The sequence below is a fragment of the Tachysurus fulvidraco genome, chromosome 16, assembly GCF_022655615.1.
Source record: "Tachysurus fulvidraco isolate hzauxx_2018 chromosome 16, HZAU_PFXX_2.0, whole genome shotgun sequence".
NCBI classification, from domain to species: domain Eukaryota; kingdom Metazoa; phylum Chordata; class Actinopteri; order Siluriformes; family Bagridae; genus Tachysurus; species Tachysurus fulvidraco.
The window spans coordinates 13,489,179-13,516,232 of record NC_062533.1 but is presented as its reverse complement, the minus strand read 5'-3'; the positions used below and the strand labels follow the sequence as shown (position 1 = coordinate 13,516,232).

The window sequence follows — 27,054 nt, the reverse complement described above, 5'->3', positions numbered from 1 at the left end:
AGGGCACACACACACACTCATTCACTCACGCACTCACACACTACGGACAATTTTCCAGAGATGCCAATAAACCTACCATGCATGTCTTTGGACCAGGGGAGGAAACCGTAGTACCCGGAGGAAACCCCCGAGGCACGAGGAGAACATGCAAACTCCACACACAAAATGCGGAGGGGGGAATCGAACAACCAACCCTGGAGGTGCGAGGCGAATGTGTTAACCACTAAGCCACCGTGCCCCCCGTGCTAATATTATATTTAATAATTTATAATTTGGTAATTTGGATCTTAACATGAGACAATGTGGCTTAGAGGTTAGCATATTTGCCCTGAACCTCCAGGGTTGGGGATGTGATGCACACCCTGACCCTGTGTGTGTGGAAGTTGCATGCTCTCTCCACACGTCAGGGGTTTTCCTCGTAATGCTCCGTTTTTTCACCCAGTCTGCAGACATGTATTGTAAATTGTTTGTAGCGTGGGAATAAGTGTGTGTGATTGTGGAATGTGATGGGGTGGGACCCTGTCCTGGTTGTCCCATTTCCTTGTGCACCAAGTCCTCTGGAATGGGCTCCAGGTTCCCTGCCGCCCAGTGTAGGAAAAGTGCTACAAAGTGTGAATGAATGTATGGATGGATGGATGGATGGATGGATGGATGGATGGAACTGAAGAGAACATTAATACTTGATATTAATGTCTTTAATTATATTTCACTGCTGCAGCTAAAACTGTCCACCTATAACAACAGTCCGCTGACGGCAGAGGACCAGAGTCAGAGTGTGACTCTCACTGTTAGTCAGGAGCCTCTCAGTCCATGGATGTTTGCATGGGAAAATTCAGCAAAAGCCAGGACCTGGGATTTTATAGACAGGTCTTTACTTTATCCTGAACAAAATATTTCGGCACAAGTCTTACAACTTCCTGTTCCAGCTGATGGCATCATCCCCTTCCAGATCGAGCTCTCTGAAAGTGTGTCTTCATTAACGATAGAGGTAATGAGAGCCGAGTACGATTCCTGACTCCTGCACTACATTTCCACTTTCTCACTCAAACTTTCCAATAGGCTTTTCATAGTAAACTGTCTGACAGTGACTGTCTAATACAAATCAGGAAAATCATTAAAGTTTGAAATGAACTAATTAATTAAATGCAGATTAAGTGGGTGGGAAAATAACACATGCTGCTATTTTTCCGGATTCCCAAGAAAAAGAGGCCTTTATCTTTCTATATCATAGCATAAACACTAAGGAATTTAGTTCTAATTATGTATTTTATCACTCATTATCAGGACATTGTGTCATGCTGCCATGTGTATGTTTTAGGCCCAGTATGAAGATGTTCACAAGCGTCTACAGCTGTACAGAAGATACTCGTCTCCTTCTAGATCTTACATACAGCTGAGAAGTAGAAGTTCTCCAAAGGCAAGGCTGATACTCATCTGTATTTCTTGACTCATGGAGGAAACCCAGTTTTTTTTTTTGCTAAAGTATCTTGATGCTTAGCAAATTCCATATATTCCAAAAGTTCCCACAAGAGCCAAGAAACTGGTCAAGAAAATTTTGAGTGTTGAGGTTCATTGGCTGAATTTTGTGGGCTGCTCTCAGGAATGGCTTAGTTCTTCTTCTTCTTCTTCTTCTTCTTCTTCTTCTTCTTCTTCTTCTTCTTCTTCTTCTTCTTCTTCTTCTCCTGCTTTATATTTATTTATTTGGAAAAAATATTAATGATATTTTTGCTTTTCTTTTTGGTACCCATTACCATACTGTAGGTAACAGTTTCTATCTTTAGTGTTGATTCTGGATGCTCAAGGATTCGAGGTGTGTACTTGTTCATTAGCTCATTCATTAAACCAGAGATGGCAGAGATAATAAAAACCTCAGGAGAATTAGGATTAGGATGAGAGAAAGATTAGGATCACTGGCCCTCTCTTTAGATAATATCCTGGACTACATTTTGTTTGAGAATACAGATGAAAATGGTATGTTTTATTTGACACTTTCAGATTGGGCAACCGTTCTCCATGACTGTGGAAAGTAATTTTCCCTTAACTCAATTCCATTACATGGTAAGTTTTATTCCAGAAGAAAATGTACAGTATGCGCTTTAATTCAATTCATTCTGAATAGTCAGTAAACAAAATGGCCTTTATTTTGCCTTCTAAAGACAGCAAGACAATTTCTCTCTCTCTCTCTCTCTCTCTCTCTCTCTCTCTCTCTCTCTCTCTCTCTCTCTCTCTCTCTCTCTCTCTCTCTCTCTCTCTCTCTCTCTCTCTCTCTCTCTATCTCTCTGTGTGTGTGTATGTGTGTGTGTGTGTGTGTGTGTGTGTGTGTGTGTGTGTAGGTGATAGCAAAAAGCCAGGTGGTGGCTGCTAGGTCTCTGAATTCCTCATACTTCTCTCTGTCTCCTGACCCATCGTGGGTTCCTCTGGCAAAAGTACTGGTTTACTGCGTCCTTCCAGATGGAGAGATCGTCAACGATGTGTTGGATGTTTCCTTTACAAAAATCCTACAAAATCATGTAAATATTACATTCACAAGAATTTGTTTGTCAGATAATCTCCACATAATCTAATCTTAATGAAAAACAGGATTAATAAATGCAATGAAGTTACATTTTTGGAAGGAGTCTCCAGTACCAGTAACAAACTCTTTATTTTCTGTATTAACTTCAAGAGAAAGTTAGGGATTAGGTGTATAAGGGAATTAGTATGAGGATTAGGTGTATAAGGGAAATAAAACACTTCAGAATGTGTTGCTACTGTATAAACTCTTGGTGATGTCAGTAACTCTACTTCATGCCAGTCAGCTTAAACAGATAAAAGCACAACCTGCTTTGTTTAACTTCAGAGAAATCTGAGGCTAATGTTGAATTTTTAGCATCTTCATATCTACATAGTTGACTTCATTATTATTATTTATTTAAGCTGCTTTTGCATCGTACTTCAAATCTGACACCCTTTAAGATTTTCTAATCAATTACCCATGAAAACAGATCAACTTGGCTTTAATGCCAGTGTTCAGGTCAAATAGCTGGAGTATTACTAGGTTTTACTTTTATAATATTGCACAGATATGCTGTTATAGAAACAAGGCCATCTTCATACCCTGGCCCAAGCATCTACCTCTGATCCAAATAATCCTGGATCTGAGAGCTAAATCCTGTCCTTGTTTAAATACGGCAGCTATTTGTTAAAAGAGATATCCACAAGAAGATTATTTGCCTTTTTACCCCTGACTGTTCCAAAGCACTGGCACTGGAGACTCCTTTCAAAAACTACTAAATAAATCTCCTGACAAAAATAATCAGTATTTTAGACTGAACCATAGTGTGTTTCATCAATGTGCTACGACACATGCAGTGAGTGTTGCATGAATATGATGACATCAGGCTGCTTTGTAAGCTATTTTGTCAGTGGAGTTAACGTTATCATTCTTTACCCATAGCACCAGATTCCTGCTTTGTTAGGCTTGGTTTGAGGGTCAATCTAATAGATTACATTACAAGCTGAAAATGAATATGCACGTTTGACTGCAGGTGTCTGTAAGCTGGGCAAAAGAACAAGCAGAGCCGGCGGAGCAAGTGTCTCTGTCTGTGTCTGTAGCTGAGCTGGGATCACTGGTGGGAATCCTGGTAGTAGACAAAGCGAGCTTGGACTCAGACCGGAGCAATGATTTTACAGAAAAGAGGGTACGCATTCATTCACACGATACTGAAAACAAATTCACGGTACATGAATAGGACACTGAGCCATTACAGAGACACAGGAAGTGGGTGTTGATTTCTCAGAGTTATTGCTTTGCTATTTTCTGTCTATTCTACTCACATGAAAACAACAATAATCCACACCCATGAGTAGTTCCCATTTGATTTGGTTCCCACATTGTCTTTGTAATATTAGATCTTATTGACAATAACTCCTATGTAACCCAATGTCCAGCATACACCCATGGCTCAGTTTAGTCTTTCGCTGTTCACAAAGTTCACAAAAAACCTTTTTCAGGTTTGTTTTTTTTCTATTCTCTAATGCTTTAATGAATGAATGAATTTCCTGATTACATAATTTCACCTTCTAGTACAGATAGACAGGAAATTATTTCATAATTATACTATTCAGGGTTTTTGAGGCTGGTTTCTTTCTTTGAATTGGTTATGCTGTTCCGATATTTCTGGAGGGGATTGTAATGTGTATTTTTTTAATGTGTATAATAAATAATCCACCTTAAAGTATAAAATAATCCACCTTAAAACCTCTTTTTAAAAAAAAAATCTAATCTTATCTAAAGATAGATCGTTTGAATTGTCTTGTCTCCTTTACAGGTAATAGAGGAACTGGCTACGTACACTACAGATGTGTCTCTGATGGATGTAATGGAAAATAGCAGCCCGTACTCTGTCTTCATGGTAGTAAAAGCTCATGTTTGTTACTCGTTTTGTGATTTTCATTATTTTTAAAATGATCAAAGAGCCTGGCTTTCCTTCTCTAGGTGAGTGGCATCACAGTTCTCACTGATGCCAGCTTAAACGCAGAAAACATCTACGAGTTTTGTAAGTCTAATGATTGTAATTATTTAAGTGATAAGTACATAACACAAAATGATACCAAATCTGTGCATACAAAATGAAAACGGTGCTAAAGTGAGTCAGATTACACACTTTCTTACAGCAACAGTGATACTGTGAAAGAAAGTTGCTGTCAGTAGAATGGTGGAAAAAAGACTACACTATTTTATTTATTTATTTATTTATTTATTTATTTATTTATTTATTAGGCCCTAAATGACAATAATAACAAAAACAAACTCACAAAAAATATTTTAATCTTTATTCATTAATCGGTTCCTCTACATCTCTTATCCTACTGGTTAATGGGGTACCTGGAGCCTAGGAATCCCAGTACACAAAGGGCACAAAGCAGGGTGGACGTCTATCACAGGGCACAATCACACACGCAGATACACTTACTCAGAAAGTGAGGTTGTGGTAGATTAGTGGTTACATCATTAGCGTTCTAATCGAAAGGTTGTGAGTTCAAATCCCATGTCCACTAAGCTGCCTTAATAACCCTTTAAGCAAACCTTAATTCCACAGTTGTATAGAATGAAATTAAAAAAATAAGGGCACCGGCCAAATCCCATAAATCTATGCATACTAACTGACAATTTTAGAGATACCAGTCAGACCACAATGCATTTAGGATTGTGGGAGGAAACATCCAAACTCCAAACACAGAGGCGGGAATCGAACCCCCATCCCTGTAAGGTTGAAGAGAATAATTAGCAGCTAGGTGTAACTAATGAAAAAAAAAATTAAAAGTGGTGGTTTGATGTCATGCCAAAGAGAAAGGACATCATCCATGGACCTCAGAGAAGCAATCGTTACTACTCATTAACCTCAGAAGGATTATAAGGAAATCTCCTAAATCATTTGAAATTCACTATTCTACAGAATAGAAAAAATTGAAACAGAAAAAATAGATCGAATAATATCTAGAAATTCACAGTGAAGTGAAGTCTGACAAGTAGAGAAGTAGAAGATGTCTATCAGGAGAAACATCTGATAACTGCCTCGACCCTTATCTTCCACAGCAGGAGACAGACCAGTGATGATGACTTCAGAGCAGACAGACCGGGAACTTCATCAGCGTAAGAATTTCCCCGAAACATGGCTGTGGCTTGACACCAACATGAGGTAGAAGAAAGAAATGTTCTTGCTTCTTGTTCCTTTTAAATTTGTCACTCAGAATTAATGAGACTCTCCGTCTAGCATTCCTGTCCTTCTGAGCTTTTGGTCATAAACAAACATTACAAAATCTGTGATGCAGTTCACTGGGATGGAAGTACTGTTTGTACTCTTGGCTCATTGCATATGAATTTATCACAGTTTCCTTATCAACTGAAAAATATTGGGCTGACATGAAACTCTTTCAGTTTATAATGAATACACGTTTTGAGTATATATCATATTACCAATGGAAAGAGAGAATTTATTACATCTCTCTTCAGTATTTTGTATTTTGTTTGTGATTTTGTTTAAGGATTAATATGTTACATAGGTAAATTGTTGTATACGTGCATGTTTTTACACTAAAAAACAATATAAAAGTCTAAGAATGCTATCAATCTCAAATACTCACTTAAAAATCTCCATTCACTTATCACATGCTAGATTTCTTACCTGTTTTAATTATTTGCACGTTTTTTTTTCCCACGAGACCTAGATTTCATTTCCAGTTCCAAAATGCTCCACTATCGTTCACATGATCTCCATGTATTGATGTGCAAAAGTCTTGGGCATGTGTTAAGAAATGTTTTAAAGATGCCTTTAAAAATAATGAAATGAAATATTTTCAACATGAAATAAAACGTATTGATGTACATAACAGCACTAACTAAGCAAAGTCAGTATTTGATGTGATAAGCCTTTGTTTTTACATCAAACTGTACATCAGTAGTGGCAGATACATGTTGTGTCTTTTTATATGGAAGTTCGGACGTGGTAGCTTGATGGTTAAGGTGCTCGACTACTGATCATAAAGTCATGAGTTTGAATCCCAGGATCCACCAAGCTGCCACCACTGGGCCCCTGAGCAAGGCCCCAACCCTAAATGTAAGCTGCTCTGGTAAGGCCAAATGTCATAAATATAAATACATAAACTGGCTTCGAAGATTATAGAGTTTCTTGGAGAATCCAACAGTTCTGGGGATTTTTTTATTTATTAATTATTAATTATTATTATTATTATTATTATTATTATTATTATTATTATTATTATTATTATTATTATTATTATTATTATTATCCCAATCATTCAGTTAGTATTTAAAAAAATTATATGGCCTAAGACTTTTGCACAGTACTGTACACTTTTGCATAATATATGATTTATTCTTAAGGACTGTTGTGTGGTGAAGTACATCAGCAAAACATCTTTACAAATAGACACAAATTACATGGTGGTATTTTGTGTGTTCCAGTGACTCTACAACAGCAGCATTCACTCTCACTGTACCAGACAGCATGACCTCGTGGGTGGCCACAGCCTTCGTCATGTCAGAGGATCTGGGTTTGGGGCTCAGCGCTCCTGCAGAGGTAATGTGCAGAGGTAATTATAGACTTGTATGGAACTGTAAATATAAATTCAGTGACATTGAATGTAGTGTAAGCAAAGGTAGTGGCAGAAACTGCAGGTTCTATGTGTCTTCTATGTCTCTTAAGTTTACATAGAATGAGTAGAAGCCTTTGGTTTGTCACAAATACAATACAGCACAGTGAAATTCTTTTTTTGCGTATCCCAAATTTGGAGGTTGGGCGCAGAGCACAGGGTCAGCTATGATACAGCAGCTCTTTAGCAGGGATGGTTAAGGGCTTTGCTCAAAGGCCCAACAGTGGCAGCTTGGCAATGCTGGGGCTTGAATCCTGATCCTCTGATCAACATCCCAGAGCCTTAAGCGCTTGAGCCAGCACAGTTCCAGAACGGTTCAGCAACTCAAATTACCACTAATTACGACCATAGTGAGCAGAAAAGCCTCTCAAAAATCTTCGACCCTTGAGGCATATGCTCTACGACAGCAGAAACCCGGGTTGGTTCAACTGGGTTCAACTCATAACAGCCAAGAACAGAAATGTGTGGCTTCAATTGGGCACAATCTTAGCCAAACTCAACAGCTGAAGATTGGAAAAATGTTCTCTAGTCTTTTTCCACTTTCTGCTGTTCATGTACACTGCTTCTCACAGAGACGATTTATTTTCAGTGAGAGCTGGTGACATCCCGGCGAAATGAGCGACGGCTACCTTTAGTGACGAGATGTGGGTGTGGGCAGCGATTAACCTGTAAATATGGAGTAAATATGTAGAGACAGTGTAGGAGTGAAGACAAAGAGCACACACTGCTTCTCCTTCATATGATGCAGATATACAATGCTGAATTTTTAGACACAAATGCTTAATCCCTGTCAGTTTTAACAGCAAGAGAAAAACTCATTTGTTGTCAAGAGGAATGCTAGTTGACTGATGACTTGCAGTGATAAAATCCTTAAATGAAATTCTGGTGTTTGACCTGAATGTTAAAGTGAAGTTCTTGACCTGTAACTGCATGATTTATGCAGATATTATTTACTTTTTACTGTAGTTTCAGAAATATGCAATATATATGTTTTTTTATTCATGCCAATTTGGTAATGACTCAAAGGCATTTTTTGGAATTAATTACAATAAATTTATTGATCGTTGTTCGTCATAAATATCTGAGTTCTGTTATTTCTTACATAAAATATATATTCTGTGGATTTCCTTATCTGTACCTTGAAGGACAAACCACTCATAACTGTTCTTATTATGATGTATGGAGTAGTTTTATATAAGATTGCAATAGATTTACATTATAAGCACCTTTTTGAAAAGCGTTATTATGAAGCACATATTATAAAACAAATACTAAGTTATAAAGTCTTTTGTTGTTAGTGTCAGTTATATCGACGCTATTGTACATCAGTTTGACATTTTTTAACAGGAAAATACTTGTTTAAAAGTTTGACCTAATTCTCTTTTACAGCTGCGTGTATCCAAAGACTTCTTCGTGTCGTTGAATCTCCCGGCGTATCTGATCCGAGGTGAGCTCTTGCTCCTGGAGGTCAGCCTTTTCAACTACATGGATATGGACCTGGAGGTAACTTCCTCATCTTCCTCATCAGCTTATGTACTAAAATTCTGCAACGTGATAATTTATCAATGTGAACGAAATCATTTGAATTTTTTGGTTCATAAGGATGTGCCAAGGTTATGGAATATATAACCTGCATGATATAGAAATAATCAGAGACCAAGTGGTGTAAAGCAACTAGAATTAAAGTGGTTATTTATGTAATTGATTCCTCTCATGTCACAGCTATTTATGTCACAGAGTCAATTTATATGCACTGTGTAATGTGTCAGTTTGCAATGTCCTTCATATAAGTCACTGTCTAAGCTGTTACTAAAGAAACGATAGTGTATTAGAATATTAGTATAAATGATTAGAACCCTTGCAGATGATCTATAGTCAGAATTGATGTTATAAAATTAAATAACGCCTTCTGACCAGTTAGTTAGCCTTAGGACCGAATGAGAAACAGACATGTTGAGAAAGAAATGCTGACTTGATATAATATACTGCGTTTGAGGTTGAGGAGACCTACCAGAGCTTGGAAATTCAGAATTTCAGAGCTTAAGTAGATCGCCGTATTAGGTCATAGCCTTCTGAAAACTGGAAGTAGATGAAACGTTGCTCTTGCAGAACTATTCTGTTTTGTTCTCTGCCTTGTTCTCTATACAGTATTTCTTCCTTTTTATCAGGTGCTACTGACAGTGGATGAGAGCAGTATGTTTGAGTTTGTGACCTCGGCTGCTGATCAGCTTCTGTTAGCAGGCGTGCGTCATGTGTCTGTAGGGAGGCAGAACACCGCCATGGCGATGTTCGCCATCAGAGCCACTCAGCTCGGTCAGATGCTCATCTCCGTCAAGGCCATGGGCTTCCTGGTCTCGGATACAGTCTCTCAGACTATCTTAGTGAAGGTGACTTTTTTTCTGTAATTGTAAAAATGACACTAATTACTCACAGTTCAAAAAATAAATAAAAAACTAGCATTAACTGTTCAATGAACCATTGAAATCGTACCAGGATCGCTAAGCAGATGAGTTGTAGGAGAATTAGACAAATAATAGCAATTATAAAGGAATTCTGACTCCAAATATATGCCCAAATTGTTAGTATGATTGAAAATTCCTGTCTTTGTGTATTATCATACTGGTATCTTACAGTATAACCTCCACTTTACTAAATAAATCTAAATAAAATGCAGGCTTTGAAGCAAATCTCTGTCCTTAACAGCTGTATCTCTCTCATCCATTGTGAAGAATAACAAGTTATTTGATTTTCGAATGAAGAACAGTTGTCCGCTTTATTCTCCCTGGGCTTCTCATGTCTTTTCAATAAACTTGGCGGCTTTGTATCTGACCAGATGAAACAGGTCCGCAGCCTCATCGTAAAGATTTACTGTGTGTCTTAATCTCTTGGTATGCATACAGACCAAAGCCGTCTGTTTGATGAGCGCAAGCTCAGTAAAGACCTAATGGAATCGTTTACCCGTTCATGTTTTCAGCCAGAGGGGAGGGAGCAGTCGTTCACTCAGACACTCTTCCTAGAGTTTGACCCAATGAAGACGTCCCTGTCCAGAGAGGTGGAGTTTCATTTCCCTTCATCGGCTGTTCCAGGCAGTCTGAGAGCCCAGGTCACTGCGGTCGGTATGTCGGCTCTATAAACTCTCTTCTCCCTGACGCACGGCTCAACCCTGACCAGATTAGAATGACAAAATCAATAACAGTTTGTTTGCTTGTAAAATACAAGTGCACACCAAAGGCTAAATGAAGCAAACATGCTTAAAATGGTACTTTGTTTTCAATTGTGTTGCTTTTTATTTCTTTAGACTTTTATTGTTACTTGCAGATGAAAGCAAGATGAAACAGAGCAATACGGTTACTGCGAAATTGGCTTTTTTGGTTTACCTTTAACCTATTTTACCAAAACAATGTCACCATGGTTTTGTTTTGTTTACTTGCCTAGTGTCAGGACAACTCCCGCATCCTAATAGAACTGAATATTTCCTATAACACACAAACACGACCGTTCCGGATTACGCTTCCTGAAAGAACTGTCATCTTCACTGGACTTTTAATCATGCACACCTGTCTACAAACACGACAGACACTATATAAAGATCACACACACACACACACACACACACACACACACACACACACACACACACACACACACACACACACACAACAATCTTTTATCTAATTAGTGCCAATTAGTAATTGTAGTCATCACAATCAACAAATTTTCTACCGCCTAGTTTAATTTCCTGTAAATGTTATACTGTGTAATTATTGGCAGTTTAAGAAACATGGTGATAAAGTCATTCTATCTAAATTCATCTAAAATAAGTATGATTTCCTCAGTGAGTCAGTGAGTGAATGATCATGTTGTTGGATCGTAATGTACCTTAGAAAAACTAAGGTAACCAGTAACCAGTCCTGTTTGTGCTGAGATCCCGGCTAGTAAAATGTCACCGCAGTCTTTAATCTAATAGAGTCTTAAAAATATCATTTTCTTTTATTTTGTCTTTTAAATGTAACCTAATTTTAATGCATTTCAAAGATAATTATTTGCGCAGTTTTGAAAATTCTGAAGTTTTTACTGTAAGTAGTAACAGTGAAGGCTGATTTTTTTTATACTGGGAGCACAAGTGTCTGTCAACTGGTGAAGAATATGCTGTAATAGTATCTATAGATCTGTGTGTCTTTTGTTTTCAGGTAGACAACATTATTAGATACTTAAGCTAGCTCGATTCAACTGAAGACATTAGGGACAGCTAGCTAGAGCTACAAACAAACAAGAGCTTCTGAAACAAAAGCAAATAATGAAACCTAGCTACTTTAGTTGTTGTGGAAATTATCACAATATCATTTTTTTCTGTGCAAAACCACTAATTCGCTCCTGTTCGCTGCCGGTAGAGTCGAAAGTCCGGACGAGACTCAAAATGATGAGTGTTTTTTCTGATTTATTTTTGCTCCAATAAAAACACAGTTAAAACCACAGACCAAACAAAATTATATTTAGATATTTGGTTAATGATCAGAATTATGAGATAGTGGTTAATTCATATCTCTTCGTATATTGCTGCATTTTAGTGACATTTTTGTGGAGGCAGTTCTTTCAATGTTGTCTTAATTTGACTCTAGAAGTATCAAAAAATATCAAAATGTCATTTTGAAGAGTAGTTGAGCTCGAACGTCAAGTATGACCCAGCTTTAAAGCTAATCAGAGGTCTTGAAGGGACCGCTGGCATAATTTCATATACTGATCATGCTTTTTAACCCTAGCTTAAACGTACATTCAGTTATTCCTATTAAAGTATATTGTTCAGTAAATACACTGAATTAATCAGTAACTGAAGAGGTATGCAGTAATCAGAGTGTGGAATGTTTGTTAACTCGCATGATATTTCCAATAAAAATGAGTTATCGGTGGAAATGCTGACATATCTGAGGCAGAAAAGGGCTGTAGGGTGTTTTTATTGGCTTTGCATCAGTCTAGTGAGGATTTATTTTATTTTATGGTTAGCAGCTGTGTGAGGGTGTTTCTGGCCCTCGGCATGTGATGCTGTGAAATGTCTGGCCTTCTGACGCAGCGCAAGTCTCAGAACGTTCTGAACGTCTTCCTGTTTTAGGTTTTGCTGATTCTAAATAACAAACAAAAACTTTGTAACAGTATTTGTTCAAACGAGATTTGTGCTACAGCTGTATTTCACTATGCACTTAAAAAAACGTAGGTTTAAGCATAGGAAGCTTTAGGAATCTCTACAGGTGTTCTATTGAGAGAATTTTGGGGTAGTCTGGTATACCAATCATCCACAGAAAATCCTGTATATGAGGAAGTGATGGGATGTATAATAATAATAATAATAATAATAATAATAATAATAATAATAATAATAATAATAATAATAATAATAATAATACACAATAGTATGGTGTGAAGAGTGACTTTCTGAATCTTTGAACAGACAGATTACACTACTAAACTTCTATCTGTGTGTGTGTGTGTGTGTGTGTGTGTGTGTGTGTGTGTGTGTGTGTGTGTGTGTGTGTGTGTGTGTGTGTGTGTGTGTGTGTAAAAGGTGACATTTTGGGGCCATCTATCAGTGGTTTGGAGTCGCTGATTCAGATGCCGTATGGCTGTGGTGAGCAGAACATGATCCACTTTGCACCGAATGTGTATGTGCTGCAGTACCTGAGCAGGTCGGGCCGCACAGATGAGGAAATACGCACTAAAGCTCTGAGTTACATGACACAAGGTAATATTGGTTTTATATGTATATAGTTAGTTAGTTCAGTGTTATCCAGTATTAAGGATCATTTTTAAAAATGAAGGAGTTAGAAATCGCTCACTCCTGCTAAGGATGGCTCTACAAAAACAGCCTAAAGATACATCAGATTACTGAAGATTGCACCACTTGGATACCATGAAGATGGCGCTAGACTGCAATCAATACAAACAGTTTTGCAACGACGGCTTAGGACTACAGTACAGTTGCTATGAGAACTTTAGGACTTTAATTGCCAATTAAGTTTCCGTCTTAAATTTAATTAAGTCTCCGTCAGTGAGCAAAAAAACACTCAAGACTTCATCAGTAAGCAAAAAAACACTCAAGTCTCCGTCAGTGAGCAAAAACACACTCAAGTCTCCGTCAGTGAGCAAAAAAACACTCAAGACTCCGTCAGTAAGCAAAAAAACACTCAAGACTCTGTCAGTGAGCAAAAAAACACTCAAGTCTCCGTCAGTGAGCAAAAAAACACTCAAGACTCTGTCAGTGAGCAAAAAAACACTCAAGTCTCCGTCAGTAAGCAAAAAAACACTCAACACTCCATCAGTGAGCAAAAAAACACTCAAGACTCCATCAGTGAGCAAAAAAACACTCAAGTCTCCGGCAGTAAGCAAAAAAACACTCAAGACTCTGTCAGTAAGCAGTTGATAAATTCAACAAAATAGACTGTTTAAGTAATTTCCTGGGTACATAAATAAAATTCTGCACCACATACATCAGTTTCTGCAGATTCACTGGAGTCCACATATAACAGATGGCCCTATCAACGATAAAGAGACGGTTCATTTATGAAGCCTGGGAAGGTTATATACACTGATCCACAAGGAGGATTGGACGAACCCAGTGTCCCTCATGCAGTAATGTGTCATAATTATTAAATTAAGCTGATTAGGTATGATGAGATATCTCTTATGCAATACAAACCTTTTGAATCAGCAACTCGATGCTTACTCAAACAGTCAAGAATTTAATTTAGGAATTAGATTGACATTAGTTCAAATCTTATCCTCTTATTATTATGAATCACCACTGAAATGCAGGAAGTGCTTTTAAGAAAGTGTAACTCAAAAATCCTTAAGGCTTGGCAGGCTGTCAGTGGTTATATGATCCTAGGTTGTGGTTTAGCTTGCACACATAACTGTATATACACTGGCTTAAGTGTTACACAAGTGTCTGTGGTTTTCTGACAGTCAATGAGAATCGAGTGTTTCTGTCTGTCTATAAATAGGCTACGAGCGCGAGTTATCATATCAGAGGATGGACGGCTCTTTCAGTGCTTTTGGAGACAGTGACTCTTCTGGTAGTACGTGGTGAGAATCTAATCATTTTTATCTGTCCAAGGAACAGAGATGATGTGTGTTTTCTTTATGTAATTACTTCATTTTATGAACTAAACCAAAATCCCAATCTTTTGAACTCATATAAAGTCAAAACACTTAAAAAACATTCTAATCAGTTGTAGCTCAAGCTACTGGGTTGTTGATCGAAGGGTAAGGGTTCAAGCCGCATCACTGCCAGACTACCGTCGCTGGGCCCTGAAGCAAGGCCCTTAAAACCCTTTCTGCTCCAGGGGTGCTGGGTTGTGCGAAGAATCTCACTATGCTGTAATATATATGTGACAAAATAAAAGCTTCTAGTTACTGCATAGTACAGTAGACTTTTGTCAGGTTATAATAATATATGTTACAAGATTAATGTTTCCACCATGGGTGTCTATGGGAGTCTTTTATGGAAAAGGTCGGTGTGGGTGACGGTTTTCATTCCAACCAACAGAAGCCACACCTGAGTTTGAAAGCCTTATCTGATTAAACAGGTGGAATCAAGTGTTTGATTGGAATGAAAACCTGCACCCACAATGGCCCTTTGGGAATAAGATTAGATATCCCTGCCATAAGAAATCTGGCATAGAATGATATAGAACAATTCGCTTCACTTTGCTTTGAGTAATGAATAGGGACTGGGTTGAAATTACAGACACAGGGACAGTTATTCCTTAAACAATAACTGTTACAACTGTGTTTACAACCTTTTTTTATGATAATATATAATTCTCAAACAGTAATTATCAACTGAATTAAATATACTTGCTTTTATCTGATTTTTTCCTGTACCAGGTTGTCAGCATTTGTGCTGAGGTGTTTCCTCCAGGCTCAAGAGTTCATCTTCATCGATACAGCGATCCTGCTCAGGACGACAAGCTGGCTGCTTGCTCAGCAGCAGGACGACGGTTCCTTCGCAGAGCCTGGCCGTGTTATTCACACCGAGCTGCAGGGAGGTTTAGATGGACCAGTGTCTCTTACTGCTTATGTCCTCATGGCTCTTCTCGAGGACACGGAGTACAAGGTAAGTACACAGGATGGGTTAGGTTGGACTCTTCTAGAAAAAGTGAGAAATCACTATGGGTGTAGCAGTTACGTCTGTGCTCATTTATTTATTTATTTATTTATTTATTTATTTATTTATTTATTTAATTTTAATAACTGCAAGAAGCAACTATGCCAACAAATAAAGCCAATTTGGATGCTGGAAGGTTCAGGAACAAAAAACCTTTCACATCGACATTAAATAGTCAAGATGTTATTGTACAGGTTTAAATAATGGGTCGGTTAGATAATATTTTCTTTATAGCTCAGTGCAAAACATTGAGCAGCTCTTATAAAGACAATATATCAAAATCTGTCAAAATAGACATCTAAAAGATTAAAAAAATTCCATTATTTATCATGTGTTTTTATTTTGTAGCATACCTATGACAATGAGATATCTGCTGCCATGAACTTTCTGACCTCCAAACTGCGCCAAGGCGTCTCCAGTAACTACAGCCTGTGCCTGGTGACTTACGCGCTGTCTCTGGCTAAAAGTCCATCAGCGGCCATTGCTCTCACTGAGCTGATGAAAAGAGCCCAGATACATGGTGGGTAAAAAATTATATTGACAACAAAAAACACAAATATTCTGCCATATTGTCAATTAAATTTGTCATATTGTCAATTAAAACCCACTCTAGAAAAATCACACTCTAGTTTATTTTGTTTATGAGTGCCAACAAGTGCCAACATCTACAGATTAGGTTCTGGGTTGTTGATTAGAGGATTGGGGTTCTGCCAAGCTGCCACTGTTGGACCCTTGAGCAAAACCCTCTTTCTGCTCCAGTGGTGCTGTATCATGGCCGACCCTGTGCTCTGTAACATGATACATATATATTACATATATATTACATATATATATAGTACATACTGTATATAATGTGTAGTGCATTGTAAATATGTCTAGTAGTACACTGTGTGTACTGACTATGGGTGAGCACATTGCATCTTTTCCACATTTGCACATTTCACCTGGTACTAAGAAATTTTTGCACATTTTTCACCTGTATGTAAATTGTTCTAATTTCAGTTTCTTAACTACTGTATGTAAATGGTTCTGCAATTTCTGTAGCTCACTCCCAGGAATTTCACTCACCACGGCACATGTGCTGTGGTGATGTGACGATAAAGGTGACTTGACTTGACTTGACTTGACTTGACTTGACTTGACTTGACTTGACCCCGACCTCCAAAGTTGGGATGTGTGAAGAAAAAATTTCACTGTGCTGTAAAAGGTTTCTTGAGACCTAAAATTGATAAGGTGGTAAATAAATTTTAATAAATTATAGCCACTGCTTGTTGATTAGACATGGCAACCCATGTACTGATTGAAAATATTAATGTTTGTGGAAAGTCTAACGTACATGTAAAGCTATGGAGAAGCTGTGATGATTTACCTATGAAGTGTAAATTGAATAGTCTGGTAATTATTTATTTACTGATCCACAGTAACTGTTTTATCTTTGGTCAGGGTGGATTTGAGTTTATTCTGAGAGCCAGCAATTACTTTACTACTGTAAAACTCCTATAAACGCCTTTATTTGAGAGTGAACTCAAAGACTTCTTCAGTGATGTTAAAGAGTGGAATCTTTACATAGAATGCATGTAGTTTGGCAGGTTGAAAATTTATCAAACTTTCAGACTGCACTGTATATTGACTGCATTCTAAAGTATGAAAGGTTAATTAATAGCTGATGCCATATACATGCAGCTTTGTTAAGTTATGGATTTTCCTTGTCAAAAATAAATGTGTTTTTTTTTTGGCTGCTGGTACTAAAATGAAAAACGTATGCTGGTTCATGATGTTTGCCCAGCTGTCTCGCTGTGGCTTTTAATATGCTGGACTATAAAAGTGGCAGGTGCAGATGTAGTGCAGGTGTTATGGTTAACGGATTCTACAAAACTAATACACAACATCTGGATTCAACTGGATTCCATTTTTCCCACTTTTTTGTTTAGACGGTGTGCCCATGTGGACCAGTGGAGGAAGCAGCGTGTCAGAGTCATGGCAGCCACGCTCGGCTGATATCGAGATGGCGTCTTACGCTCTGCTCTCTCTGTACATGCTGGGCAGTGTGGAATATGCCCTCAGTCTCATGAAGTGGCTTAGCCAGCAGAGGAACCACCTTGGAGGATATGGCTCCACACAGGCATGTACACACACTATATAAAGTTCAAATCCCAGCACGTTCAAAAACATATATATTTGAACGTGCTGGGATTTGAACTTTCTATTCAGGGAGAAAGGGATGACATTCTCCCTGTCCTCTATCAATCACACAGACACTAGCCAATCATGGGTCTCTGTCAGCTCATGGATGCAAAAGGGGAGGGGACGCCTCTTTCGTACACCCCCTGACGTTCAACAAGATAGAGTTGGCTAGCTTCATGTGACTTTGTGGGGAAAAACGATAGCTGTTGTGTGATAAGGGAGAACTGTCTGGTGGGTAAAATCAGGAATCAAATCATAAAGAAAAACAACAAATAAAAAAAATAAAAAGCAATAACAATGGCAGAATTCCACAGTGTAACCCAGGTTTCAGTGTTACCCACTTATTAAGTTTTAAATTAGAATATTGTGACATCAGCTAATCAACTCGAAACAGCTGCAAAGGTTTCCTGAGCCATCAAAATGGTCTTCAATTTGGTTCACTAGGCTACACAAACATGGGAAAGACTGCTGATCTGACAGTTATCAAGAAGACAATCATTGACACCCTCCAGAAGGAGGTAAGCCATAAACATTCATTGACAAAGAAGCCTTTCACAGAGTGCTGTATCCAAGCATGTTAGCAGAAATGTGAGTGGAAGGAAAAAGATGCACAACAAACCGAGAGAAGTGCAGCCTTGAGAGGCTTGTCAAGTAAAATCCATTCAAGAATTTGGGTGAACACAAGGAAATGGACCGAGGCTTGGGGTCAAGGCATCAAAAGCCACCACACACAGACGTGTCAAGGAATTTGGCTACAGTTTTCATATTTTTCCTCTTAAGCCACTCCTGAACCACAGACAACCTGGTTAGCTGGGCTGAGGAGAAGAAGAACTGGACTGTTGCCCCATGGTCCAAAGTTCTCTTTTCAGATCAGAGCAAGTTTTGTATTTTATTTGGAAACCAGGGTCCTAGAGTCTGGAGGAAGGGTGAAGAAGCTCATAGCCCAAGTTGCTTGAAGTCCTGTGTTTAGTTTTCACAGTCTGTGATGATTTATGGTGCAATGTCATCTGCTGGTGTTGGTCCACTGTGTTTTTTGAAAACCAACGTCACTGCACCTGTTTACCAAGAAGTGTTAGAGCACTTCACGCTTCTTTCTGCTGAACAGCATTTTAAAAATGCTGATTTCATTTTCCAGCAGGATTTTGGCACCTGCCCACACTGCCAAAAGCACCAAAAGTTGGTTAAATGACCACGGTGTTGGTGTGCTTGACTGGCCAGCAAACTCACCAGACCTGAACCCTATAGAAATTCTATAGGCTATTGTCAAGAGGAAAATGAGAAACAAGAGACTAAAAAATGCAGATGGTGGGTTTTTGTTAAATGTGAGCCAAAATCATCACAATTTAAAAGTACCAAAGACTACTTCAGTCTGTGTGTACTGAATCTATATAATACACAAGTTTCACTATTTGAGTTGAATTACTGAAATAAATGAACTTTTCCATGACATTCTAATTTATTGAGATGTACATTATATTTCAAAAATACATATCAGCAGGCAGCATTATGTACTCAGCATCTAGATGCATTTGCATTTATTATTGGTATATAACACTTATAATAGCCTGTATATAGTTATACACTTTTACAAAGCTTTAAATCCAAATTGCACATCCATGTGAGACGGTCAAACCTAATAAAATGTGTACTTCTTTGTGTTCAGGACACAGTGATCGCTCTGCAGGCCCTATCAGCTTTTGCCTCACTGAGCAACACATTGGATATCAACCTCAAAATCAAAGTGACGTCAAAGACAGCTACAGTGGCTATGTTCATGATAGAACAAAATAACTACCTGCTCTACCAGAGCCAAGAGGTTACCATCTGTACACAGCACTCTGAAATCCAACGCTTTGTATCCACTTTCTCTTGGTGTGGTAACTTTTTGTGATTTTATTTCAACAGATTGAAGCTGAACAGCATCTTCAGCTCAACGTGTCAGCTGTGGGAAGAGGATTTGTGCTGTTCCAGGTTCAGTGTCTCCTTTATTTTTTAAAAATGAAATACTTTTTAATTATTCAGTTACATCCTTTCATACTTTTCCTAATTGATCGAATTTGTTTAGAAATGTTTACATGATTACATCATATCAATCACATTTTAGTGAATAAAGACAAAATGTAGTAGCACTAAGTTTGCAAAACCCAAATCCAAGGGGGTTTTTACACCTGGTCACTTCATACGTTTTCTGTGATCAGATATCTATCCGATCATAAAAAGACCAGGTGTAAACGCCCTCCAAAACGGTTTCGAGACGGATATAAATCCGATCGTTCAAACCACTTCAGGAGGTGGTCAGGGACACATTTCAGATGAAACTGGACAGGTGTAAATGCATGTGGTTGTTCAAGCCACATACGTCAGCGCTAAACTCCTCCCAAACGGAAGTACGTCACTCGCAGGTGACTCGCGAGTCGTGCATCATGCCAGAAACAAACAGTGCTGGCTATGATCTTTCACCCAGGCGTCTCGTTTGGTCTTAAAATGCACTGCTGCTACCAGCGAAAATGCAGCAAACAGTAAATGCTGTTTTTTGTAGCAACCGCACACACCAAAGCGTGTTCCATTTCAATTACCCCGGGAAATGAAGTAAAATATATTTGCATTTTGGGTGGGAGTAGAAAGATCGGATTGATATCCGATTCGCCAAGACGCGTTTATGTGGCCTAATGTAAATGGAACAGTTTTAACAAATCACATAGCTATCGGATCAGAGAAAACACATGAAGTGACCAGGTGTAAAAAGGCCCTAAGGTGTATCCGAGGTGTCCAAGTGACTGTTTTCCATATGTCTTTCTTGAAATTACCTCACAAAAATAATTTTAGACGGATAAAGCCATCTGCCAAATGCCATAAATGTACACATGGTTATGAAAGGTTTTGATGCTGGCTTGTAGTCCGAGTTTCTGCCAGCATTAACAGATCAAAGTCACACATGTTCCCATAATGCAATAGCTTACATTGGCATCCTGTATGGAGAATGTGAGTGTCAGCTGTGTCTTTAAGGCAGGATGACTTCATTCTCAGGCGGTTGGAGATCCACTCAGGAGACTGTGAGAAAGCTTGGGAGAGTCCAGTTTACAAGGTGTTACATCTGAACATTACAGCGAGTGATTCGCTGTAAGATGGCGTTCACTTGAACTGTGACTGGAAAAAAAAACTGGAACAATGTTTCATTGTTGTCGATGTGCAACAACGTCAATCTTACTCACACCCATGAGCTATTGTAGATACCCAGAACACCAGTTAAGTCTCTTAAATGACATAATAGTAGCATATTAAGTCAGTTTTCAGGGAAAAAAGACCAAACACATGGAAGCATTGACCAGTAGGCTAGAATTCCAGTGATGATTTATTTCACATACTCAGCTTGCTGCACGATGATGTTTAGATATTTCAGTGTACTTATTCATGGTTGAATTGTTTGTTCTTTCCATCACTGAATCTACAGCTCACGACATTCTACAATGTAGAGACTCAAGGGCTGTCACGCAGACGTCACGCTCACACATGCGAGGCCTTTGACTTGTATGTACATGTTATGGACAATGACATGTACAGTGTCAACATTCATATATGTTTCCGGTAAGAGACCGCAACACATACCTTTGTAATGGTTTTCATTATTTCAAAATGTGAAAAGTCTTACAGACGCACAGAGGTCTATAAGACTTTGTAGGTTAATTTAACAGGCGCTCATTGATATCCAACTTCAGGTAATGTTTCAGTGTCACATATTTTCCCCTCTTTACAGTAATCAATTGTGTGATGTTCAGTATTTTGCCGCCTGACAAAGCAGTTGTTTTTACTCAGTTGTTCGAACTGTTGGGGGGGCACGGTGGCTTAGTGGGTAGCACGTTCGCCTCACACCTCCAGGGTCGGGGTTCGATTCCCGCCTCCGCCTTGTGTGTGTGTGGAGTTTGCATGTTCTCCCTGTGCCTCGGGGGTTTCCTCCGGGTACTACGGTTTCCTCCCCCCGTCCAAAGACATGCATGGTAGGTTGATTGGCATCTCTGGAAAATTGTCCGTAGTGTGTGAGTGAATGAGAGTGTGTGTGTGTGTGCCCTGTGATGGGTTGGCACTCCGTCCAGGGTCTATCCTGCCTTGACGCCTGAGATAGGCACAGGCTCCCCGTGACCCGAGGTAGTTCGGATAAAGCGGTAGAAAATGAATGAATGTTCGAACTGTTCAATTTCTGACTGGCGTTCTGTTACTAAGCAACTTTCTGAAGATTCTATCACTTCGTTTCATACTGTAAATATGGGAAAAGTCCCAGGTCATGTGATCATCAAACAGGATATCAGAGATAAGACGGGGAACAACACCAGAATAAAAAAAACACTAGACATGCGTTTGGTAACACCAGGACACTAAGAGTTTACTCAGTATCTTCAATTTACAGCATTTTAGTTCACAATAGCAACATTCACTAATTGGCACGTCACAGCCGAAACTTCGGTCTTTTAGGTTTTTAGCTTGAGTTGTTAAAATGTTAGTAATGATCCCAAACATGCTAACAAGCTTTAGATTTAAGTGTCTTAAATCTAAAACTCTGACAATGCATAAAAAAAAAATTGCTAATCTAGAAAATCCACAAAACTGCTACAGGTTATTTATTTATTTATTTATTTATTTATTTATTTATTTATTTATTATTATTATTATTATTATTATTATTATTATTATTATTATTATTATTATTATTATTATTATTATTTTAAATTGACCATTAAATAGAAATATTATAGAATAGTTTGAGATTTGAGACACAACTCTAGTTTGTATAGCAGATGTAGCTAGACCGGTGAATGTGTCAGGATAGTGAAAAACAAATTGCTCAGTACCTTGTCACTTCCAGTATTATCACATAAAATCCAACTTGAGGGATATTTCTAATAATAATCTGTAAAAGAAATAAAAAAAAACAAAAAAGGTTTTCTCAAGAGAGAGGAAGAGATTTACTTGCAAATTTATCATTTATTAATGAAGTGACTCCATTTACAAATGATGTTTGGGTAGTTTGGGAAAACACTGTTATAGAGTTTCAGCATAGTTTAATCTACCCAAAAATTTGTCTAACAAGGAGTTTTTCCGTCTGTTGGCATTTTTTAATGTTGCTATATTTTAAAACGCCTTTCATCTAGCAACAAGCCCAATAATTCCATTTGTGACCCTATAAGAAACCAGCTTCGGACAAATCAATAGAAAATTGGCTTTTGGCTTGTGTGAGTTCCAGCTGGATTCTTTTCCTTGTAAGATTGTAAAGATAAAAAACTCACACTGCATTTTAAGCTGTTTAAGTGCTCTTCAAAGACCTTGTCTTCATCATTTTCAGGCTGTGTGAGAACCAGGAGCTGAATCAGACTGGAATGGCAATTCTGGACGTTGGCTTACTCACTGGATTTAGTTTGGCTCAAAGTGGCATCCCAGTGAACGAGCTGGTTAGAAGAGTGGAGACGTCTCCAGGAAATGTCATCCTCTACTTAGACTCTGTGAGCTTCTGATGCCATTTTGTTTTTATTTTACATCTACAGAAATGACCGAGTTTCATTTTTCTTGAATTTTTGGTTAGTTTTTTTTTTGCTCAGTTGTTTATGGGGTCTCAACTTCCAGTTTATTTACCTAAACTGTTACATACAGTATGTAAGCAGTAAAGCATCCTATGGTGGGGTTTTTAAATACTCCCAGTTGTTATGGTGTGATGCGCACTAAAGTTGATTATTTTCTTATAACCGCATTTCCTGATGTTTTTTTTCTTACACAACATAAAAAATGTCCACATTTACATTGGTCCTCATTTATTAATAAATAGCGTGCGATTTTAAAATATATTTTAACAGTCATCATTATGGATCTTCCATAAAGAAGTATAAAAATATTTCTATTTAATACTATTTTCAATTTAATAAGACAAAAATAAAACACACACACGCACACGCACACGCACACACACACACACACACACACACACACACACACACACACACACACACACACACACACACACACACACCTAACGATCAAACCTCTTTATCCTGAAGAATGCCTTCTGGTAGATTTATGGCACTGGAGAGTCCTTTAATAAAGTTTAATAAATGTTTCCTTACAGAAAAGATCTAGAATTAGAGGTTTAGTCTTTGATAAATAACAAGACATTTTAAAATCCATTTCATTATCAGGCTTAAATGATATCCATACATCATGGACCTACTATATCGGTATCTACCATACACTTCTCAGTAAATGAGTTGTTACCATAGAAACAATAACATATAAGAACATTGCATTAACCACTATATGCCTAATAGTTTCTGGAAAAACCTGACCATATGAACATCCATATGTGTTAAACCTCCCATTCCATATTTACAGTTATAATAAACTCACATCTTCTGGGAAGTTTCCACTATATTCCAGGTTCTTCATCTGCTTTTCTTCTCAGGTAACCAAAGCTGAAGCCTGTGTTAAAATCCCAACTACTTTGGAGTTTAAAGTGACCAGTGTTCAGGATGCAGTGGTCACTATTTATGACTACTATGAGCCAAGTAAGCTTCGGACATCTTAACATTAAGAAAAGCACTCACACTATAATGCTTCCTTTAGTTTTTAGTGTCTGGAGCAGCTCTTAGCATCCTCACATTTCCTTTCACTTGACAGGGAGGAGGGCGGTGACGACGTACACATCCGAGACCAGAAGAGACACGTCGTATTGTTTTTTCTGTGGGGAGGACTGCTCTCAGTGTGAAGATTTGGGGATCACTGTGTTTGACGGCGGTATTTCCTCACACCATCACCAGGGTTTGGTTCTGAGTCTGGCTTTGCTGCTTCTCATCACCTTCTCACTCTGTTTCTAGATGTGGCTGATATATTCCTTTCTAATTGAATAAAAAAGTTTATGTTGTGTAGTCAGGACTTTGAAGTACAGTCATGTAACTTAATTAATGATGCTAGAAACCTACTTAGAATGAGTAAAAAAAAAAACAACCCCAGAAGCTGGGTGTATGTACACTGATCAGCATTAACATTAAAACCACCTGCTTAATATTGCACCAGTCCTATTTGTGCTGCCAGACACAAACTCCACAAGTCCTCTGAATATGTGCTGAGGCACCTGGCACCAAGGTATTAGTTTCATGCTGAGGTCTGATGCTTGTGTGCCTATTCATGTGGTAGTTGGACAACTAATCAGTAGGTTGAGAGTTTGAATCCCACATCCACCAAACTGCCACTACTGGGCTCCTGAGCAGGGCACTTAACCCTCAGTTGTGTAAATGAGATAAAATGTAAGTCACTCTGGATAAGGGTATCTGTCAAAATGCTGTAAATTTAAATACATTATAGGATCTCTTGATGGAGGACAGGGTTCAACATGGACACCCAGACATGTCTGCAGATCCACAGCTCAGATCATAACAAGCATGAACATTTTCAGCAATTTGTGTTATAGTTGCTCCTCTGTGGGATCATACCTTTACTTCCCACAATCATCAGCGAGTCATGACCCTGTCACTGGTTCACTACTTTTCCTTCCTTGGGGCTCTTTTGAGATTCTCTTTCCCAGTCACAGTTTGGCCCTTATCAAAGTCAATTCCACACACTCGCCCCTTTTTCTCTCTTCCAGCTCGTCAACTTTCAGAACTGAAGGTTATAGCTGATCAGTGTATTTTTCTTGACAAATAACTGAATGATATCCTTTTATTTCATTGTCATTTTTAGTACAGTACGTTATGCAACAAATGGGTGTCACCCATTTATCTTGACACATCTGAGTCAATCATTTTCACCCACTGTAGCTATAAGTTCCTTTCTGTATAAATAAAATTGTTGGTTTAGTTGCTACATAAATAGTTTGGTGGTTTGGAGCCATGGAGAGAATTCACCTCACCTAGCCTAGACTGCTTTAGTCTTCTTATGTAAAATATATAAGTATCAGGAGCACTGATAGTCTGTTCAATTTTTGACAGCCAATCAGAAATTAGTAATTTGTGATATGAACTGTAATTTGCAACAAACTGTAATTACATAGAATAATGCACATCATAATAAAGAAAAGAAATTAGTTCAACATATTCCAAAAAGAAAAGAACGCCTCTGATTAAAATGTTTTTATGTGCTATGTATTTAAATGTGTTGTGCTTAGCAGTGCTGTGATGCATCTCATTGCAGTAACTACAGCATTTCATCTGAATCCCAGCACCTGCTGTCAGAAATGTGTGTCTCCACAGAGTGAAATCAGACCCATGTGAAAGGATAACAAATGCAGGGGATTTTATTAACATCCATATTAATTACCCCACCATCTGGTCCCACCATCTCTCTGGGTAAGCGTTGTATACAGGCAGACTCTTTTCTGTTCTGGAACCGAGGTGGTGGAATGAACTTCCTGTAAATGTCCGAACAGCCGAGTCACTGGCTATCTTCAATCGACGGCTGAAGACTTACTTATTCCTGAAACACTTGAACTAGCACTTTTTTCCCTGCTTGTTTTATGCATATTAAAAAAACACTGAAGAGAGATTTAGGTTGATGGTATGCTAATTCTGTAACCTAGTGAAACAGTGTTAATGTATTTGTCGATAGAGACTTCAAGGTCATTTTGTATGTCACACTGGATGAGGGAATCTGAAAAAGGCATAAATGTAAATGTGCATGAGACAACAGGTATAAATAGGGGAGATAATCAAAGGAACATGAGGAACAGGTGTGCGGAGGTGGGAACAGAATCACCAGACACAACATAAACAAAAATGTATGGCAAGAAATAACAAACTTAACTTGCACATAACTAGCTCACCACACTTTATTACATTGAGCTAGCTACCAGTTTTAGCTTGGTCACTGACTGAGGCATTTACTTGCCTGGTGGCCTAAGCAGTAAACGTATGTTTTGTCCAATCTGACGATATAAAGTATGATTCTTCAACACAAGTGCTCTTTTGAAGTGCACTAAAGATACTGTGAACACAAATAGCGAGAGATTTGCTCCACATGGTGACTTCCTGACTGGAAATGAATCACTTTAATGTCCAGGCCTAGCTGAGACATGTTTATAGCCAGCGACTGAGAAAGAGAACAGTCTAAAATGAAAGGAGAAGTCAAGGGCAAAGAGATTTTAATTTCCTTCATAAATCTGCACATATTGTGCTTCAAACTGATGTGTCGCTCAAAACCTTCGAGACATGAGTGTGTGAGAAAAACAGTCTGCAAAAGGACTTTATGGCATTTCTTGTAACGCTGTGCTTCAAAAGAGGCAAAGAGGCCATTAGCTAAAGGATCACTAGCCTCTCGTGGATGATGGCGTAAGCTTGGCTTAAAAGAAAACATGTTCCCGGGTTTCGAGTATGTGCTTTCAAATAAACACTCATGTCCACAAGCAAACTCAGTAATCACTTCAACTTTACAGTATGCAATTTAAGGCTTAGGAGGGTTTTCAACAGCTCTCGAAGACTCTCTTATAGTCATACCTGTGTTCCTGGTTAAATCCACATGTTCTCAAAGTCATGCAATGCCGTGGTGTTGTACAGTAATTCACACAAGATGTCCCGTGAGTCATTAGC

At 38.3% G+C, this 27,054-nt stretch overlaps 1 protein-coding gene across 1 annotated transcript in view; it reads left to right on the top strand.

The window, feature by feature from the left end:
• cd109 (CD109 molecule) overlaps positions 1-25,539 on the top strand; it is a 31,283-nt gene extending 5,744 nt beyond the window's left edge. Inside the window, exons 11-33 of the mRNA XM_027155333.2 lie at positions 719-988; positions 1,319-1,417; positions 1,996-2,058; positions 2,334-2,510; positions 3,528-3,680; positions 4,311-4,394; positions 4,478-4,538; positions 5,579-5,681; positions 6,968-7,082; positions 8,545-8,658; positions 9,324-9,542; positions 10,130-10,271; positions 12,713-12,889; positions 14,148-14,229; positions 15,034-15,262; positions 15,662-15,833; positions 17,245-17,435; positions 19,161-19,313; positions 19,403-19,468; positions 20,949-21,082; positions 22,833-22,989; positions 23,940-24,042; positions 24,155-25,539. Of these exons, the coding sequence (XP_027011134.2) occupies positions 719-988; positions 1,319-1,417; positions 1,996-2,058; positions 2,334-2,510; positions 3,528-3,680; positions 4,311-4,394; positions 4,478-4,538; positions 5,579-5,681; positions 6,968-7,082; positions 8,545-8,658; positions 9,324-9,542; positions 10,130-10,271; positions 12,713-12,889; positions 14,148-14,229; positions 15,034-15,262; positions 15,662-15,833; positions 17,245-17,435; positions 19,161-19,313; positions 19,403-19,468; positions 20,949-21,082; positions 22,833-22,989; positions 23,940-24,042; positions 24,155-24,351 (3,261 nt within the window). The 3' untranslated portion in view covers positions 24,352-25,539. The remainder of the gene's footprint in view (positions 1-718; positions 989-1,318; positions 1,418-1,995; positions 2,059-2,333; positions 2,511-3,527; positions 3,681-4,310; positions 4,395-4,477; positions 4,539-5,578; positions 5,682-6,967; positions 7,083-8,544; positions 8,659-9,323; positions 9,543-10,129; positions 10,272-12,712; positions 12,890-14,147; positions 14,230-15,033; positions 15,263-15,661; positions 15,834-17,244; positions 17,436-19,160; positions 19,314-19,402; positions 19,469-20,948; positions 21,083-22,832; positions 22,990-23,939; positions 24,043-24,154) is intronic.
• The last annotated feature ends 1,515 nt before the right edge of the window (positions 25,540-27,054 follow it).